General features: G+C 36.0%; 1 protein-coding gene across 1 annotated transcript; it reads right to left on the reverse strand.

Moving 5' to 3' along the window:
* Window positions 1-10,527: 10,527 nt before the first annotated feature.
* Window positions 10,528-21,898, reverse strand: LOC108205829 (prolyl 4-hydroxylase 1). Its single transcript, XM_017375922.2, has 12 exons — window positions 21,557-21,898; window positions 19,814-19,861; window positions 19,023-19,088; window positions 18,619-18,671; window positions 16,826-16,891; window positions 15,267-15,341; window positions 13,648-13,722; window positions 13,373-13,443; window positions 13,234-13,285; window positions 13,026-13,115; window positions 11,793-11,885; window positions 10,528-10,768 (listed from the first exon to the last, which is right to left on the reverse strand). The coding sequence occupies exons 1-12, from the start codon at window positions 21,618-21,620 to the stop codon at window positions 10,661-10,663; spliced, it is 861 nt and encodes a 286-aa protein (XP_017231411.1). The 5' UTR covers window positions 21,621-21,898; the 3' UTR covers window positions 10,528-10,660.

Raw genomic sequence — 21,898 nt, forward strand, 5'->3', positions numbered from 1 at the left:
TTCTCGGGCTCATCCGGGCATGATCTACAATCCTCAATCCTGCTATCGGCCGAGTTAACCCTCGTGTGGGGGCTTGAGGTGGTCATGGCTCTTGAAGGCCCTCCGGGGTAGCGTGAAGGCCGATCATATGTCGGGATCCTGTATTCTGGTGAGTTAGCCCTCATCGGGGGATTGTGACGATCGTGTAATTTGGCTCCTTGTTTACCTTGCTTGATGATGAAGACCTCACCGGGAGGTGAGGACGCGTCCCTACACCTCAGGAAGCGGTCATAGCTCTCCCAGATGACTTCTCCATAAGTGTCGTGGTAGATGCTATCTCTCGTAGTGGAGATATTGTCGAATCCATGATCTACTTGGATTAGAAATCTGAGGTAGTCAGCCTTAAGACTAATTCTCACTGGAGTAGGACTCTGAAGGCGTTGGACGTCTAAGAGATAAGTCACCACCCCAGGGTTGGTCTTATCCCAAAGAGGCCTAGTCCTGATCAAACTAGGAGTCTTGGTTCAATAGAACTACGTACGGCTTGATCCCCTATAAATATAGGGGTACGTAGGCACATTGGGGGATCATGAGTTGAGAGCACGTGAGACCAACTCAAAACCCTAATCTCAGCCACCCCCTAAAACACACAACCACCGCACTCCGGCGACCAAAACCACCGTCACAGATCTTGATTCCGGCCATGAACCTCATCTTTGTTGATTACCAAATTCCTCTATCAACAAATTGGCGCTAGAAGGAGGGGCTATTCAAGATCTTCATCTTAGGAGGAAGAGATGTCACACGACGGAAATTCGCACATAGAGGAGGAGCGTTTTCCGGCAGGGCGATGGTTAGAGCACAGGTGAAGAGGAGACCCTCATCTAATTCTCCAGAAAAGGATGATATCTCCATCAGGAGTTTGAAGGAGGACGATCATCAACGAAATTCTAGGAGGTAACCTAATTTGCGAGCAGGGTTTTCTGGACCGGGGAGTCGTCGAAGGATGCGATTTTCGGAGACCTGACGCGTTCGAAGGGAACGCCTCCCCCCGACAAGGTGCGCCTCCAGGAGATCTGATGTCCGACTACCACCGTGGGGAATGCATTCCCTGACACCTCCGAGGAAAGTGCGCCTCCCCCTGACAGGGCGCACCTCCAGGTAGGATTCTCACAACGCTTTCGCATGTTATTACTAACAAGTCTGTTGTGGTTTGAGCTTTTACGGGAAGGAGATCGCCTCCTCAGAAGCCACAAAGGTTTTCTGAAGAGGCGTACCCTCCCCAAAGCAAATGATTCGAGGTTCGCGAGAGGCACGTGTTGAAGGCCTGACCGCAGATGATGATATGAAAGGGAAAGTTACGAGGGGCGAACTGTTCAGATGGAACCTAGCTCGAAAAGTCGTAAGGGTGCGCGTCATCCCTTGACCGGGCGCGCCCTCAGGTAAATACTAAACTCCCTCAGTATTTGGTTCCCTAAGACTACTACATGTATAAATTCACAGGTAATATGGTGTTATCTTTATGAGGAATACACCTCTTCGCCATGAGGAGTAGTCGCACTTTCCTCCAACAAGGCGCGCCCTCCTAAAGGGACAAACATACGCAAGAAGGAGCTCAATAGTCTTGAAGAGGTCACGTCCCTCCCAAGGGCGCGCCCTCTCGGAAGTACTCATCACTTGAGGAAGCGCATGAGGGCGCGCCCCCAAGATAAAAATGATGAGAAGGGAGATGCTTCAAAGACGTGCCTTCTCCTAATTAGACGCGCCTCGAGTTCCTAAGTCGTGTACCGGGATTAATATTTCCTGAGAGGACGTGCCTCCCCCTAACAGGGCGCGTCATGAGGTAACACTGATCGCCACTATTAAGTCGTATACATGATTGAGTGCAGGTCAAGTCCAATATGCTAAAGGAGTTGTCCATCTTGATGAGGGCGCGCCCTCCGTTCTACAAGAACGTAGCACGATACCTGCAAGGTCTTTGATCATGATACACTTAAGGCCTTTCAAACGTAACCTAATTATCCATGACCAGCTCTGGGTACTATGAATTTTAACCATCCATGATACGCTTTGGATGTCATCCACGATCTACTCTGGATGCTATGATTATTTACATATCCATGATACGCTCTGGATACTATATTTGCGCATCCATGATACGCTCTGGACATTATACTTGCGCATCCATGATACGCTCTAGATCTTACATATCCATGATATGCTTTGGATAACACTTTATCTATTAATTCCCCATTTGAGCTATGAGCTCTGGGACCCGTGCAATGCACCGGAGTTTTATAAACCACGATAAGATTCGTGATGCCCCATATGGGATGATGTATGGACCGGGGAGTGGTCCTTTTGATTTTCTTAAGCAAGTGATTCACGCGTGAAAAAGTGAGGTTGCGCCAAAGGTCGCGCCCTATACTTAATCCTTGGAAAAGATCAAAAGAGCCCACATTACAAGTAAGGCTGCGCCCTCTGCTTATACAGTCCTTGGAAGAAAAAGAAATATTACGAGTAAGGCAGCGCCATCGGCCACGCCCTCTGCTTAGGCAATTCTTTAAAAAAAAAAAAAGGATAAAAAGGGGTCATGTTATAACAAGGCGGCGCCATTCTGTAAGTCGCGCCTTATATTACTATTCCTAGGTACCATGGACATACTAAGGCTGAAAAATAGCCACAAACCTTCGCACCCCGAAGGCGCGCCCTTCTTTTGTTGAAGATCATTGGCGCGGGTATTATGGTTAAATGTGTCCTTTGGAAGGAATAAGCAAAGCTGCGCCACTGTCAACGACAGATAGGCCGCGCCCCCTGTTTTCTTTTATAAAGATTGCCCATTACTTATGAACACATCATAAAGAAGCGCCAGCCTCATGTCTAGCCACTTTGCTAAAATGATCAAAGATACCGACATTATATACTTGCAAGGCCTGTGCACAACCTGCACCTTGAAATGTCGAGGAATAAAAGTGGCTTACGTCGCGCCTCTATGCGCGGACGCGCTCTCGGAAGATGATGTGTGGTACGGAGTAAAAATTCCCCTGATATCTCAAATATCAAGAAAATTTGGGGAGTACTTGTTATGACCAAATCTGGTCGTTGCCTTAAGACAGAAGGCGCGCCTCTTCCGGGTCTGTCCCGAAGGGCGCGGCCCTTGGCAGAGGTCTTTGGCTACATCATTTTTGGGCTAAGCACATGCTTAGCTAGGTTGCAAGGACGCGTCCTCCGCGTCGGAAGGAGGGATGCGTCCTCCAGGTCACACGTGTCCTATGAAGAGGACGCGTCCTCCGAGTCACAAGGAGGGACGTGACTCTGAAGGATGCTGAAAGGAGGACGCGACCGATCCTTGAAGGCTCCAATCTGAACGGAAGGACGCAGCCCTCCGTGACGTGACTGATCCGTCGATGTTGCGTGTCCTATGAAGAGGACGCGTCCTCCGAGTCACAAGGAGGGGCGCCTTACTTGAGAATGTTGATGGAGAGACGCGACCGACCTCCGTCCACCCATGTCTTGTAATCTGTGGAGGAGGGCGCGCCCTCTTCGGAGGTGACCAAGGGCGCGCCTTTAACGGGGTGACCCCGCCTCCCCGAGGGCGCGACCTAATGTTAAAGAAGGACCTGTCTGATGTGTTGTTGGAGTGGTCGATGGGACAAGACGGTGAAGGCAAGGGCGCGCCCTCAGGGGTCGCTCCCACATGTAAATATATTGAGTGAGTCTCAGTGACGACCCTTCCGAGGGATACGAAGACTTACCCTTCCGAGGGAGACGAAGACCACCCCTCCGGGGATATGAAGACCTACCCCTCCGGGGGGATATGACGACCCTTCCGAGGGATATGAAGACTAGTTACCAAGATCATCTGGTAGTTATCAGGCTCATCTGATAGTTCTCGGGCTCATCCGGGCATGATCTACAATCCTCAATCCTGCTATCGGCCGAGTTAACCCTCGTGTGGGGGCTTGAGGTGGTCATGGCTCTTGAAGGCCCTCCGGGGTAGCGTGAAGGCCGATCATATGTCGGGATCCTGTATTCTGGTGAGTTAGCCCTCATCGGGGGATTGTGACGATCGTGTCATTTGGCTCCTTATTTACCTTGCTTGATGGTGAAGACCTCACCGGGAGGTGAGGACGCGTCCCTACACCTCAGGAAGCGGTCATAGCTCTCCCAGATGACTTCTCCATAAGTGTCGTGGTAGATGCTATCTCTCGTAGTGGAGATATTGTCGAATCCATGATCTACTTGGATTAGAAATCTGAGGTAGTCAGTCTTAAGACTAATTCTCACTGGAGTAGGACTCTGAAGGCGTTGGACGTCTAAGAGATAAGTCACCACCCCAGGGTTGGTCTTATCCCCAAGAGGCCTAGTCCTGATCAAACTAGGAGTCTTGGTTCAATAGAACTACGTACGGCTTGATCCCCTATAAATATAGGGGTACGTAGGCACATTGGGGGATCATGAGTTGAGAGCACGTGAGACCAACTCAAAACCCTAATCTCAGCCACCCCCTAAAACACACAACCACCGCACTCCGGCGACCAAAACCACCGTCACAGATCTTGATTCCGGCCATGAACCTCATCTTTGTTGATTACCAAATTACTCTATCAACACCCACAATACACAATCACAAAGAAATTACAAGAAAAAACTCTTATCTTCTAATAATTATACGAAGCCCCTACTATCAATTTGTGTCATAACTGGACGCTTGACTCCAAATTTCTATGAGTAGATGATTGCTGGCGTAAATGTAAGCTACGGACTGTATCATTACAGTATATTCTTAGTCGAATTACAAGATTACACCTTTGTCCGAGAAACGTTGATAGTCATACATAGCCCATAGGGAACACTGTCCTGGTCTTCGAAGATACAGTAAATGCGTTTATTCTGGTCTGGTTATGGTATCTACTGCTGTAATGATGTCTTTAGTCTTCTGGGTGATATATGGAAGAGAGAGGCGGCACCGTGTTTATACAAAAGCGATCCATGCTCGTGATTTTGATAAGGCTACTTCAAGTAGAAAGTCTGGTTAAAAAGTGACATGCTCAGAATGTTCTGTTTGGTACTGTATTTGGTTTTTTAGGTTTTGTATATTTTTTACCAATTTTAAGAGTTTCTTTCTGTACATTATTAGAGCAACTTTAACGCTGTTGTTTTGCAAGTTGTTTGTTTGTGTGGCTTTGTTGTCTCCCGCTGGAGTCAAGTGTTGTTTATAAAGTTTTTCAAATTTGTTGTTCAAAGTGAACAACGGTTATCTGTGCAACTTCAGTCTTATTTTATAATTTTCTCAAGCCGGCCCACGTACCGGTAGATTCTCAAGACTACAGAATTTGTTTAATCACCTTCAAACGGTAAATTTTGTAGCCGTTGCCAACAATTACATTTTTTAACCATAAATATTTCCATGTTTTACTTGCTTTTCTACATCATTTCACAAATAATACTTCTCAAATGGATTCTCAAAAATCTCCAAATTTCAATTCTTAAAATTCTCCAAATCCCAATTCTCAAAATCCAAATTTTCAATATCCTCCTCAATTTAATCCGAATTCTCTGCATGCTAGATTCCAAAATCCAAATTTTCAATATTCTCAATTTAATCTAAATTTTCCACATGCCAATCTCCGAAATTCTAATTTTTCATTTTATCCTTAAAATCCAAGTTTTCAATATTCTCAATTTAATCCGAATATTCACAATTCTGAATACTTTCCATTATCACCTACAACTTCCGTGTCCGAAACTCAACTTGTGAATTATGATAAAGAGCCAGAAAAACTTGTCATAAACTTAGAAGAGCCAAGTCCAAAAGGTAAACACAAATGGAGCAAGGAAGCATCGATACTTTTGATTAGTGGGTAGCTTAATACATCTAAGGATGCCATTGTCGGAAATGATCAAAGCGCTTCAAAATTATGGGATCGAATTGCAACATACTTCAACACCCACAATGAAGGAAAAGAACGAATAAATGGAAAGCAATGCAAAGATCACTGGAACGTGCTGAATCAAAGAGTAGCTCGTTTTAATGGATGTTATAAGCGAGTACAACAAGCACATCATAGTGGTTGGTCTGATGAACAGATTCTTGAAAATGCACATCAAATGTATAAATCTGAAAATAACACAAATTTTCAGTTTATACATTGTTGGAGATTGTTGAAAGACGAGGCTAAATGAAATACAACGTATCAACCAGAAGGGAGTAAAAGAACAAAAGTATCAGAATCGGGAGCATACACGTCAGAATCTAACGCAGACACTAGTGGTCAAGAAGTAGAAGAAGTGCTACCTACAGGGCAAAAGGCGGCAAACAGAAAAGCGAAGGGAAAGGCAAAAAATGATTCAGCTAGTACATTTTTGAAGATTAATAAAAGAAAAGCTTCTGCACTAGAGAAATTGGTAAAGATAAAGGAGAAAGAAGCAGAGGATAACAGAATGACCAAATATATGGATTATTTGGTCATGGATACATCATATATGTCTTTCGAGCAGAAGAAAGATCATGAAAAATTGTGTGCCCATATTCGTACTAATATTTTGAAGTTATAGTTCCAACAGATCTATTGTAACAGCTATATTGTACTCTATAAATGTCATTCATCAGTTGCCTCTTCATTTCATCACTTACTCCATATTCATTTTACTTGCCTCTTCATTTCATCACTTACTAAATATTCAAGTTTTAACAATGGATTCTCCAAATTTTTACGAAAGTATGAGTATTGACGATATCATAATTCCCGAATGCACAGACGAGTCCGATGAGAGGTTTTTTGTAACTTCATATCCGTTGATAGCTCTACAAGGCGAAGAAAAAGAAGAACACATATTGATAGAGGTCGTGAGAAAGTGCACATGCGTTTGTTCAATAACTACTTTTCTGAGCAACCAGTGTATACGAATATGCAATTTCGAAGAAGATTTCGAATGCACAGACATGTGTTTCTACGTATAGTGCAAGCCCTTAAACAACATTCAGAGTATTTTCAAACGAGGTTTGATGCTATCGGGAGAAGAGGCCTTTCTCCATTACAAAAATGCACCACAGTCCTGAGAATGCTCACATATGGAGGGCTAGCTGATTACGTTGACAAGTATATTCGAATTGGGAAAACTAATGCCATTGATTTTCTGGTTAATTTTTATAAAGGAATCAACAAAATTTTCGGTGCAGAATATCTAAAACGACCCAATGTCGAGGACATCCGTCGCTTACTTCAAATGAGAGAGACACGTTGATTTTCAAGTATGGTAGGTAGTATTGATGTCGAGGACATCCGTCGCTTATTTATGATGAAGGGATTAACCTCAACGACGCTTCAACAGTAGAAATATCGCATGCACCTATTCCCGATTTTACCACTATGCTGAAATTCGTGACAGAAATGTTCACCCTAATCTCCAGTCGGATTTGATCGAGCATATATGGTCTAAATTTGGAAATCATTTTAATTAGTTTTTAATATTTATTTGAAATATTATTGCTGTTTTATTTAGTAATTTGAATTTTTTGTAATTTTTTTATCATTAGATAAGATTTTTCATTGGAGGCTTATTCTCGGGGCACTAAATCACCAGAATATGTACTTGCGGGTGTTACAACTTTGTTAAGTTGTTTGTGATTGGGGTGATTTTAAAGCAAAAGTTGTTTGTAAGTGAGGTGGAAGAGAGGATGTGAAATAATTGTTTTTTAAGTGATGTGCATGTTCTAAACAACTTCGGAAGTTGTTTGGGTTGTGGCTGCTCCAAGTGGTGGTTTGTTTGTAGACTTGTAGTTTGAAGAAGTCCAGGATTCATTTCCTCTATTTTATTATATGATGGTTTAAAATATGGAACGAGGTTTATACTAGGACGGGAGGGGACATGGCTAGGATTCAGGATTCTCATAATATTAAAATATGTATTACATAATTTTTTGTATAATTTATATTCTGTTTATATATTTATATAAATATTAAATTTGGGTCCCTTGATATAATATTTGTCTGCTTTTGAAATATATTTAATCCTGTGAAATAAAGTTCTAATTCTTAAATTTCTCTTATTTTCATGTTAGACCATATTTAAAATAAAAATTAACGAAAAAACATATATAATTATACTATTTTTGGAAAAGTAGATTGTTGAGTGTGGTATATGATAATGGTAAACGTCAATATGTCTTTTTTTTAAAAAAAATAAGAGTCCACGTCGGTCTTTCTTATTTCATAAATCTATACCACATTGTTTTCATTTTTGTAAAATTGAGATAATCTTCATATATTATCAATCTTTTAGTTAATATTGTCCTATTTAGATTTTCAATTCAAAATTTTACTTGTTTGGATAACTTATCTTCCTAAAAAGCAAAATATTTAATATTTAAGCAAGATATTTAGTTTTTAAGAGAATTTTATGGTCATGATTATTTATATTGAAAAAAAAGAGATAAATATACTAGTACTTACGTAATATATATTTGATTTCGTGATTTAATAATTTCTTTACCAATATGTTTTATTTATTTTATCAAATATCTATCGTTTATGAAATTATATTGTTGACAAAGATAATGGGAATTATGAAAAACATCAAATTTGGGATAAAATTATACCAAATATATTTCTGCATCAAAGTCAGTATCACGCTGTCCATTTGTATATTTTGATAAATATACAAAATTATTTTATTCTATAAATATTAATATTGAATCTTAATATAATTTTTATAAACCGCCGCAACGCACGGCTTCTTAACTAGTATACTTATATAAAGGAGAAGCGAGGGGCGTGTATCACTCCGTTATATTTTTCTAATTTTCTGGAATTTTTGGATGAAAAATATCAAAAATTAGAACTACCTTTTTTATTTTCGGATATATTAGAAGCAAGTTTCAGAATCTGATTTTGTTTTAGATTATTTATGGAATATAGTAGCTTGAAAGTTCTAAACTTATTTTGTTTTAGATTATTTAATTATAGAAAAAAGTAGCACAGAAATTTCTCCGCACTTATAAATACCCCTCTAGGTTGGATCATCTAAACACAACATTCTCTCTCAATATCACAATCCCATACTTATATAAAGGAGAAGCGAGGGGCGTGTAGATGGCCCCTCTCACATCACTCCGTTCTATTTTCTGATATTCTGGAATTTTTGGATGAAAAATATCAAAAATTAGAACTACCTTTTTTAGTTTCGGATATGTTAGAAGCAAGTTTCAGATTCTGATTTTGTTTTGGATTATTTATGGAATATAGTTGCTTAAAAGTTTTAATCTGATTTTGTTTCAGATTATTTAATTATAGAAAATAGTAGCACACAAGTCTCTCTACACCTATAAATACCCCCATAGATTGTAGGGTTTTGGATCATCTAAACACAACCTCATCTCTCAATACCACACCTCTACCTCTTTTTGGTGATAGTTCTCTTGCTCGATCTCTAATTCAGTGGTGCCGTTCTTCTACAATGATATATGTTGTTGGTTATTCTTTTATAATGGAGGAAAATATTATTTATACAACACTTTGACAATATATGTTTGCTCGGTTCAAGCACCTTTTAAGTGAAGGCAGTATTAAAAAACATAAAGGTTATAGACCTCTATGTAAGAGTCGACAAATCCAAACACGGGAGAAAAATATTATCTTGACATGATATTGATGGATAATATCAATAAATTAACTATTAGTGATGTATGTTTGTTAGTTATTTTTTATAATATTTGTTTTGTTTATTGGACATGTTATTTGTTTTGTTCATCGGACATGTTTGTTGTTAATTTTTATATGATTTACACAGGAAAATATTATTTATGCATTATCTGTTTGCTCCGTTCAAGTAATTTTTAAGTGAAAGCAAAGATTGTTACAAGTAAGGGTAGTTACAGACCGCTATCTCACGGATTAAGTTGCATGTTTTTGTGCACAATCAATCCAAAAAAATTGAAGGAAGGTGACAATGTAAGAACATGATTACTTTTAAAAAAAATAAACACAAATAAAATTAAGATTCGTCGTGCTTTAAATTATTAGTTACATGTAGAAATTTATTTTCATTTTTTCACCATGAATATAGTCCAATTTTGCAATTTTATATATTAGTCTTGGTATTACATCAAGATTTTATAATATAAAATTTGTTTTATTCTACAAATATTAATTTTGAATTATTAATATACTTTTTATAGGCAGCCACAAAATTATTTTATTCTACAAATATTAATATTAAATTATTAATATAATTTTTATTTGCGGCGGCTTCTCAACTAGTTTCACATTATTTTAGTGTTTATTTAAGTATTGCATAAGAATTGATTTTACACTTAGGATGGGGTTGCTCGTCCGCTCAACATATACACCTACAAACCAGACCAGCTCTTTTTCTCTTTCTGAATCCTATGTACGCTCAGGTGCACATAAGTTTTTTGTGCCCAGAGAATAAGCCGCCCTATCCCTTAAAGCCCCATCTATCAACAGTTTCTCTCTTCCCTTTTTTTTCCCTATCTATTTCAAGATTTGCTCGTACAACTAACATAGACAATTAGACAAACCTCTATTGTGCTGGTTAAAACTATAACTCTGTTCTTTTAAAATACTTCACTGGTCTCGTTTATCAAAATCAATTGCTTTTCTACATCTATGTATATTAAGCCAAGACAATATACAGTTACAGCAAGAGCTTTGTAAAACTAGGAAGCAGTTCGCTGCCTCATCCATTTTGTAGCTGACCACTTCTCACCTCCCAGTACCTCACAGCCACCATGTATGCTATTTGGATCCGACTGACCATCTAGCCCCTGAAAGAATCAGGACAAGAGCCAATTTCAGTGCAGGCCACACACAAGTAAAATGATTCCTTCAAAAAAGAAGTATGTTTTTCATGTATTTGTTTTTTAAACAAGAGGGAAGTATGAAGTTAGAGGTATAGAAAGTGCTCTCAACAGATACGCTAATATGCATACATGGGACATTATATCAACCCAGTTCATTCAAATATAATTTTACTGAGCCAGGTAGCATTACGTAATGACACAAACGTGGTTGCTTTCAAGCATCTCTGCTATTAAAAAGTACAATGGGAGTTCCTTTACATGGTCCACGGGAGTAGGCAAATTAAGTGTATGATATAGATAAGTAATAATAACAGTGGACTAAATATATGTTTTACTTTATTTTTCAATTGTATAATGATTTCTACGAATAAAGGAAAGCTTTAATGCTACACAATAATCAACAACAAAACTTTCAGAAACCTGTAGCAGAAAAGAAGGAAACTTCATAGTCGATAGCCTTTTGATGATTAATTACAGTAGATACTGCAAACAGAATGTCAGCAATAATATAATCTAAGAGTATCTCCAACGGGGTTGGCCAAATTGGACCTGTAGGACATTATGTAAAATTTGTTGACCCTGTAAGACATTGTACTTCAATAGTATTGGCTATATTGGTTGACTATAATTTAAAAATAGTATGTTATTAATATTTAGATTGTTATAAATAGAATATATCATTTCAATATGATAATAAATGATGTGTAATCTTCTTACAAATTTCGTACAGGTCTGCTGAGGTTCGACAAATATAGCCATCCATAGGAGGTTGGCTATAATTATAAACAAGGGGAAGGTGTGGTTGGAGTGTGACATTTTGAAGAGATTATCTATAACTTTTATTTTTGGTATGCCAACTCACATTTTAGCTAAATGTTTTTCATGGTTGGAGTTGCTCTAACTAGTCAAAAACAAATTTGTACTCAATAACAGTTTGATGAATCAAAAGAATATGTTGAGTGATTGAGTAGTTTGAAGGAAAAAATACCATGCTCCAGAAAAGCACCGCATCTCCTTTATTAGGTTTAACACACATTCCCTTAACCATTTTCCCTCCACAGCTGCACTCCCCGGAACCAGCCTGCCATCACTTAAATATTGTTTAAATATAAAGATTAAATATACTTTTTGCACACAACAATATATATCGACGAATAATATATAATATGATGTGTAGCTATATATATACTCTTATTAATGCAGCAGATGCTTCATGAGACTCAATACACAGATCCAATAAATATTATATCCAGCATTTTATATACGCTGAGGTTTAAATTTCCTGACTATTTGAAGGCAGGCCATCTTATATGAACAAATGCAATTTAGTTCAGATTTATGACACAACTAAACTAATTCGTCAATGGAAAAGATCATGAACGTCTCTAGAGGGCATCGGCATATGCGGATTTGAAAATAGTAGTCTAATAAGCTTGTGAGCCACTAGACTTTCTTCTACATCATGGGTTAAAAATTGTTGTTACATCAAAGTTTCATTTGGACAAGAGCAAGGTTCTATATTCCTTCAATTTAAAAACTCCTCAAGTATGGTGGTTACAAATGAAAAATGGAAAGCTTATTATTCCCTTCAAATATATTACTATCCAAAACAACTAGTGCATACTGTCACAGTGATCTAAGAAAGCATTACCATAGGTCTTTGGATATCATTATGGAATAACATATCACGGAATCAAAGAGAATCTATAGCTACTAGCAAAGACAACAATGTTTATGTGTGTCTAGATAATCTAGCTGTAGGTCTTTTGAGCATAAAACAGAAGAAAATACGGAAGGAATAAAATTTAATCAAGACTGTTCTATTCCAGAGAACAAACTAGTGATTTTATACACAAAAAGTAACTGAAGTGCCTAAAACTTAGCAGCTACAATCCTGATGTTTTGCAACTACATTATCCACTAATTTTACAAACTTAGCAGCTAACCTGGTCACTAGAAATTCAAAAACAATTCAACTAATTTTGAATTATTTTCAAGACAGCATATTCTTTTATAATCATTAACATATATATGGGTTGTTTGGGATCTGCTGCAACAGTAAATTAGTTGACAACTAAGTGTCAAACCCTACACATGTCCAGATCTCATCATGAGATTTAATATATTGTTACAAAGTCATAGAGCATTTTATTAGCATTTTGCCTACCAGAAATAAAACATCAATCTTAACTTCATAAAGGAAGAAAAAGGTTGTGCTTACCATTGGAAAAAATGTCTCTCCCCCTTCAACATTATCAGTTAAATACATAAGCATTGTTGCAATTCTTTGACCTCCGCGCTTTAAGTTAAACTGTAAGTGAAAGTACATGGATCAAGAAAGAGTTACATGAGGAATAAACTAATATACCTTAAGACATTATTGACCTAAGGTAGTACATACAATAGTCATAAGGTGTCAAAGAACTAACCGTATCAGAGAAGTAGTCATGATGGGGCTTGTAGAACTGATTTTTTTCATACCTGTGCTTCTGCAGATGTTAGTATTGTAATAGTAAAAAGCATTTGTCTATAATAAACATTTGACAAATAAACCGTTCAGGTACCCACCGTAACACTTGAATGAGCTCTCCATTCTCAACTGGTATTTGAGAGTATACAGAAATTCGTTTTTCGATCGCCTACACAATGCAAAAAGAAAAATAGCAAGATGATTGTTAATGATGACAATAATAAGCAGAATTATTTGCTTCCAGATCTAGATTGAAAGAACTGTGTAAAAAATAAATTGGGTGGTGGGTGGGGGGAAAGAAGGGTGTCAGCAATAAGTTATCAGCCTTGTGTAAACAGTAACAATATATTAGAGAAACACTTGTAAGTACTACCTGTATCAATGGATACTTCCTCTCCTTGGAGTTCAAAAACATACCAGAGCTTGTCCTCACATCACTCTTGATTCCCTATCCATTTAGATCAAACAAAACGTTGCAACAATTCAGAATTTGCAGCAGTGCCTAATTTGGATATTGAGCAATGTTTTATACTTTTATAATATATACAATAAGACTAAGAAACTTATGTGTATAGTGCTACTTTCATAATTAGCAGTGTCTTGGTCCTTGTTTGCACTTCAAGAGTTAATTGTGGACCATCCTACGGTAGCATGTAGAAACTTATATGTGTAGTGGAACTCGAAAAAAATAAAATGGAGATATGCTAAAGCCCCTTATATACACCAGTACTTTAAATTCTGATTTAGTCATTTAGCTCTTCAGATTAATATTTGATAGCATATTATACATATATAATTATATCTTAAAATATACATAACATTTTAATACAAATAAAAATAATACAAGTACACATTCACATAGTATCGTCTTACCTGGTTTAACTAGTAATAAATCATCGATCCTAATAACTTAAAGTAATTATTAGTTATAAAAGATATAAAAATTCATGGGATATCTAATGATCAAATATGATCTGATTGATGTCAGCACAAGGACACGATTGAGATTTTGTAAAATAATTTAATTAATTTGGACTGAACATTCTGCTACGTAAAAATCTAATTGAAATTTGTGCAACACTATTCACTTGCACCTGAATGGTTCAAGTTACAGAATCTGGTCAAAATTTCAAATAACACAAAAATGATTCCAGACCGTCCTCGTCGTGTTGCATTGCAGTTGCCCTTAGGAAACTATCTGGATCCTATCCTTGTCATGCATTTCTAAAAAACGGCCACGGAGCAATATTTTTGCAAACCAACAATCACTTAGTCATAAAACCACATATGGGCACAGTCATGACCAGAGCCTTGTGAAGAAAGCAGCAAAAATGTATATTTTTTAAGTTGAAAGAATTTTAAGTTAATAGGAATAGAATTGTAAAGGCTAATATAACGACCTTTCTCAAACCCAGGAATGGGTTGCAATTTCGGAAAAAAATAATTTGGATTCAAAATTCTGCCATGCAGATAATCTTGCACAAAATTTTGTGCAATACTATTTACCTGCACCTGAATTTGAATGATTCAAGTTATAAAATCTGCTGAAAACTCATATTATACCAAAATGATTCCAAAGCGTCTTGTCAAGTTGCAAAAAGAGTTGCCCTTACGAAACTATCTGGATCTTATTCTTGTCAAACATTTCTAAACAACAGCCACAGAGCCATATTTTTGCAAAGTAACAATCAACGAGTCATAAAACCACATATGGCCACAATCATGACCAGAGCCTTATAGTGATGAAAACAGCAAATACACAAAATTAATATCTAAAAAGGTTTTAAATTACTACTAGGATAGCTTTATAAAGGCTCATATATTAAACGTTCTCGAACCCAGGAATGGACAAAGGGTTCTGTAAATACTTCACACAATATATATAGCAGCAAGAAGCCCTTAAGATTTTTTCTTGATAAAACTGATGAATCTACTGATAAAAATAATGTAGAATAACATTCCACTAACTAGCTATAGTGATATCGAATTTACCTTTCCTGTTTTGGCATCTACAACAGTTGAAACTTGAAGTCGAGGCTTTGCAAGTGCTCTAAGGTAATCACATTCCTATAGAGCAAATGGAGTTACTTTTCAGAACACGGCAGTGTCATATGCAACTAAAATTTACCCTGTTTAATATTTATATGATCACCTGAACTACACTGAGATAGGAAACAGTATTCATACATTTTTTAGGCATAAAATTTTTTACGAAAGGCAGCTGACATAGAGTATTTGATTTCATGATATATTTTTGCATATCAGTGTAAACTCATGATCATAGGAACACTGTACAATATTGCTGAGTAATTAAATTCACGAAAATTTACTGATAGTGCAAGGCTATTATCTTCTGATATTATGTCTCAGATTTTCCAATATCTTCTTCTCCGAAGGTCTACCTAGTCTCTGGATTAAATCCAGGCATAACATTTGAAAAACAAACATTTCATATTACTGTGATTTTCAGTGACCAAATGGTACTAGTATGATCTTGGCTAACCTTCAAGCAATGGTGATAGAATCCAAGTATAAACATAAGCAAAATAAATATTTACCAAGTACTTGAGCAGTACATAGATTTTAGTTAATTATAGTCTCCAAAAGGTCTTTTATACCACAAAAGACTTCACTTTCGGACAAGCCTCATTTCTATTGAAGGTACGAACCATATCCAAGGATATTTACAGACCAACCATGAAAAACCCCAGTTATCATAAAAACAAACACTAACAATAGCCAAGAGCACGCTTGGTCTAAGCTTCAAGAACACGCTATGATTTAATAAAAACTTAAGCATTTTCACAAACACATAAACTACCTACTATAAGACATGTAAATTGGCATACAACCTATTTAAAGGAAAAATTTTGATGTGGTTCAGCAAAACACTGAATTTACCACTATTTCCATGCCAGTAAGATATTTAGCAGTATCTACAAAACTTAATTACTTTTGCATCCTTTTTCTGGCTATTCGGAAGAAGTAGAGTTTTTGAATCCTTTATAGTGCAGAAATTTACTCCAGATCAACTCTAAATCTAGATGACATTTGTCCTTTATCTATCTCTATGTCTTAAATATAAATTCATAATTATCTCATGTATCTCAAAATTTTTCCACAAAACAAATATGCAACTTAATGCCACTTACTTTCACTGCTTGTAAACGACTTCATGAGAGAGGTGCATGTTTTCCAAAATCTACCTTCACTGAGTGTATGCTTTACCAAATATCCCCCCCCCCCCCCCCCCCCCCAAGCTCAAATATTCTGGAGCAATGGAGTTAGGAAATTATGATATACAAACCATTAAACGTGGCATACTAATATACTATGCACCTAAGTTGAGCACCAAGATTGGTCACAGATTTCTCCACTAAAAACAAATATTTGAACAGCAAAGTTTTATGATCCTATTTATCACTGAGTACGAGACAGCATTAAAACACGAAAATATATATCGTATGTTACGGGCAACCAGTTATTCAGTGAAATAAAATTATTAAGATATGCAGGAAAGAAATTATGATAACCAGATGATGCTTCCATACCTCCCTACTTAAAAAATCATGTAACACGATAATGCGAGGTGACCAGCTTATTATTTCTGGTTTGACCTGCATGAAAAATATAACAAAACTTTCAGCTACAGGCAGCACAGACCTTAAACTCCCCCGGCAAATCATGTTCGAAAAATTAATGATAGTAAATTGTCTTCATATTTAACAAAGACAACTGAATTAAGAATAGATGATGAGCCCGTTTGACTAAAAGCTAAAGGCATTGCTTGTTACTTGAAGTTACTTAGGGTGTTTGGCAGTGCTTATAGATACGAGCTTAGAGTGATTTTTGACTTTGTTTGAAATGGTGTATTTGTGTAGTAAGTCGAAAAGTAACAATAAAATAACTCACAAGTCACCTTCATAGGTAATTTTAATGTTAAAGGTAACTTATGAGTTATTAAGAAAGTTATAAACCTTGATAGGTTGTACATGCAAATGATGATATTGGCTTTTATCAAATAAGATTACAAACATAATATGAGCTGCACAAAAAGGTAACCTCGACCAAATTCTGACTTTGGGCTATTTTTTTAACTTGCAAGTAACTTTTTAGTTGACTGAACAAACACATACAGTATTTTTTTTAATTTAAACCCAAAATCACTTTATATCCATGACTTGAAACTAAGACAAACAGGCTCAACGACATGTACTGCTGCTGCCGGTATAAATTAAGTATACAGATTCAGTTGGGGGCTGCAGTTCGTCAATTAATCTATCACATAGATCTCCCTTTAGGGTAAGAAATTTTAGATTTGTATCAAGCTCGATATGTGTTGATTTCAACTTCTCTTCTGATAGATCTTGTTAGGTCCAGTTGTCAAATAACTGAGCAAATGTCTTTATTAATTGAAAATCCCTCTTCTTAGACTCAATGTTAATCCAAAATGAAGAAGACTAGTAACACAAGACTCTAGAAAGTAAAAATTATAAGTGACATAGCTAGCTCAGGAAGCCAAGCTCCAAAGAGTGTTTGTTAAAACAAATTTTATATATAAGCACAGATGCTTAAATATAGATAGCAGTTACAGAGTGAACAGCCATAAAAGTATGGGATTTGATCTTGACAAGACTCTAATGTCTAATAGTTACAGTAGCAATCAGGTGTTGGAATCCCGATATCACACCCTTCTTAGATGATGTGATGCCATTGTAATGCACTACTATAGCATATTAAGTTGGGTATCAGACAAACTATTGATTGTTTAAGCTTGTTTTCAAGCACAAATTTTAGATGAGGCTTACAAACACCGCTATAAAGCTTAATATCTTAAGTAAGTTGATCTAAAGCAATCTGTGAACAAATCTTTTTCATAAAAATGTATTCTTCTAGCACTGAACACGGCAACAGTACATGCTATAGTCATGGACTAATTTTATCCTTCTAAACTTTAATATAGATATTGATTGGGACTAGATATACTCAATTTCTTCCCCGCGGTAGTGAAAATGATAAAACATAATACCGACCTCAGTTAGAGTAACTAGAGTTTAGGTAAGACCTTTGATGACTGTAAGACTAAATAGTAAATACATCAAAATACAGATGCTTATGTAAGTAAGATACTGGGATTTAATAAATGATGTGTGATAACACGACACAGAGAGGATTATGAGAAAAGGTTATTTATTAAAGTAGATAACTACTGGTGAATTCAACAATGATTAAGCAGGTATTTCATGATTGTTAAAAAGATGCCTGATTCTTGCACAGTGAAGATATGCAGTAATGACAAATCAACATTCAACTTCATCCATAAGAACTAAGGCGGAGAACATACATAACCAACACGTAAAGTTATTGCATCTTTGTCATTCGCCCAGGGAGAAAATCCTGGAAAAGAAGGCAAAAGAAAAAGTAAAAAAACTTAAGTAGACTCATTTGAACAGCCATACTCCCTCATATGGAAATTAGACTCATAGCTTTCCTGATAGGACGTGCATTGACAAAATACAGTTGGAGAAACATGTTTTCTTCAAAATATAATAGGGTCTATGATAGAAGATAATTGGTAGCAAGAAAAAAGAACAACAAAACTATTACGAAAAGAACTGAAACTTTTTAGTTGGATGCCAACATAGGTGTAAATGTGATATTATGAGGCACATAATCAATGAATATGTGAAATAACGAATAAACTGAAATAAATTAGAAGGTTAAGTGTAGCTACAATAGGAGACGCACCTGGCAGTTTGAGATTGCCTAAATTACCGCGTACATGCTTTCTCCTGAGTGAAGGAAATTCGGACCCTGGAACAACAAAAATCACATTGGTTGCAACAGATGAACAAGATTTAAATATTAAATGATATGAAAAATTAAGATCCTCTACAGCAAGCGAGAAAATAGGGCGTAACTGAAGAGAATTTTGTGGCTCTATATTCATTATTATCTAGGCCCCGGCCCGGCCCTACTAGGCCCCACTTAGACCCTGTCTACGCCCATCTCGGGGTCCATCGCCGGTCCCAAAACCACCATCATTCTACTAAATCGCATTGGTTTCTATTTAGTTTCTATTGGAGTAGGACCCTATATGTGTGTGTGTGTGTGTGTGTAGTATTATATACATACATTGAAAAAGGGTGCAGGGAGGTTTAAAGGACCAGATAAATGCTCTAAAGCATTAGTTGAAAATGTTAGGATCTGATAACACACAATAAGAATGACTACCAGATAAAACATAATTTTGTAGTGGTCACCCCCTCAAGGAAGGGTAAATCTGGTATGAATGTAAGAACGCCACTGGAGTGTTGGCACTTTTAAATACAATGAATTCACTAGGATGCAAAAACTCAATTTCGTGCATCTTGTTTTTCGAAGGGGATAAAAAAATAACAAATAGTGGAGATGAGACAGTAATTTGTACAATGATAATTTGATCAAGGCACAATTCAGTATTTAGGCATATAAGAAAATTTATAATGCACCAAACCAACAGGCCAAAACAGTAAACTAAGAGGTCTTAAGATATCAACCTGTAGAATCTTCGAGCTTTCGGATGAACGCTAGTTGAACCAAAGCTCCTGCATGCAAGGCAAAAGATATTACCAAATTTATATTTATGTATACAAGTAGGAGAAATTTTTTGGTCGTCATGGCAGTCTGACACTAGTAAAATAAATAAGGATCGTAACTACATAATATTATATGATATCTATCAATATAGTAATTATATACAATATATATATTCTATGCTTTTATATTTTGAACTAAATATAAGTAGATTTCCTAAATAGAATAAAACTTCAATTGTAAAATTTGTAACTATCCTTTTTCTGAAATTTCATTTATATTACAATTGTTAAATCACCAGAGATTTGAAGATTCTTTGTGAGTTCCGTGATGTGTAAAATTGTAAAAATGTTTAAATCCAAACATAAGATATTGCGAAAATCGTAAAGATAGTGTTCCCTCTAATTCCACCAAATTTAGTAATTATCTACTAAAGTTGAAAAGTTTGGTTTGACATTTGTAATTAGTGATAAAAAAATATTAGTGCAGTACTTTCTTAAACATTATTAATATTTTTTCCTCTTTTCGTTCAAAATTAAATATTCAATTTCAATATTAAATACTAATTTTAAATGATATATGAACATACAATGAATTGCTATATGATATGTTATATCACCCGATTATAAAATAAATAACGCACAATATAATATTATAACTATCGTTAACTATAATTACAAAAAAATGATGTGTTAGTACCATTAAAGAGTTTAAAATATCATCTTATATGTGAAGATTAGTATTACATTCCCAAAAGACAAAGAGGGGCTATTTAGATTTTCTTCGAAGTTATTTCTTTCAAAAGAGACTTTTAGTATTTTAGAATCTAACTTGCAAGTTAATCCACAAGTCAATTCTAATAATTATACAAAAAATTCAAAAGTAACTTATTTTTTACTTACCTGCATAAACAAACATAATAGAATTTTTCATATAATAAAATATTTGTGTTTTAGGTAAGTAAGCAAAATTAAAATACAGAATATAGTTTTTTACTACTCTCCCCGTCCCTTTTTAGTTGTCACATTTGGTATTGTGCCCGTCAAATTGACCAAAGTTTGACTGGAATTTATTAATATTTTATCAATTGAAATAATAAAAAAAATATGTTGCTGGAGATGTAATTTTCAGTTTTTTAAAATAATAAAAGAGTAACTTATAATCTTTGGTCAAAGATTAGTCAATTTGACCAATAAAAATAGAAATGTGACAATAAAAAGGGACGGAGGGAGTAACAGTTTTGTAATACTAAAACTAAATTTGGTAAGTGATTTATTTTGGGTTACAATGAAAATTAACTTCTGTAAAACTATCGTACTTTTTTCTAAATAATATATTTTAAAACAAATCATTGCATCTCAAATATCAAGAAAACTGAACTTGTAATGCTATTTTAGTCATAAATTATTCTACATCACAAAACAAATCTCAGCTTGCAGCAAGCATTTTACTGTTTAGTACTCTTTCCCCCTGTAATTAGAAATTTAATGCGATTATTCAATAATTGTATTCAATTCAAATCCTAATGGACCAAAAAAATTCTGAATTTGATTGGATTCTAGTTGATTTTAGTGATATACAATACAAAATCGTTGCAGAGTCGAAAGATTATGATTGAACTTTCGACAAAGCCTTCCGAAGTTGTGGAATCTGAAAAATCGTTTGAAACTCGATTAAATGTAGAGTGAGATAGAAGAAAGAGTTACCTAAGATCATGCCGAGAGTTACAAGAGTAAGCAATCCAAACACGATTTTCATTGGAGGAGCCATTGGACCTGCTGCCCGAAAGCAATGGATGCGGACCTGTTATTGTGTATGTATTTGTATGTATATGCTGTGTCTGTATATATGTATGTGGGCGGAGACGAAATTTGAAGCGAAAAGCGGTATGCGTGTATATATACGCCCCGAGAAATCGCCGTTTCTCTTTCAATGCTGTCTTCAATTTGACATTTACTCTCTCGCTCTTGTTTTTTACTGCTGTTTAGAAACCAAGTCCCTGCATTTTTTGTCTGATTCCGGATTGAGCTGTCTATGCTCGAAGGAAG

Source organism: Daucus carota, chromosome 2 (genome assembly GCF_001625215.2).
Source record: "Daucus carota subsp. sativus chromosome 2, DH1 v3.0, whole genome shotgun sequence".
Lineage (NCBI taxonomy): Eukaryota > Viridiplantae > Streptophyta > Magnoliopsida > Apiales > Apiaceae > Daucus > Daucus carota.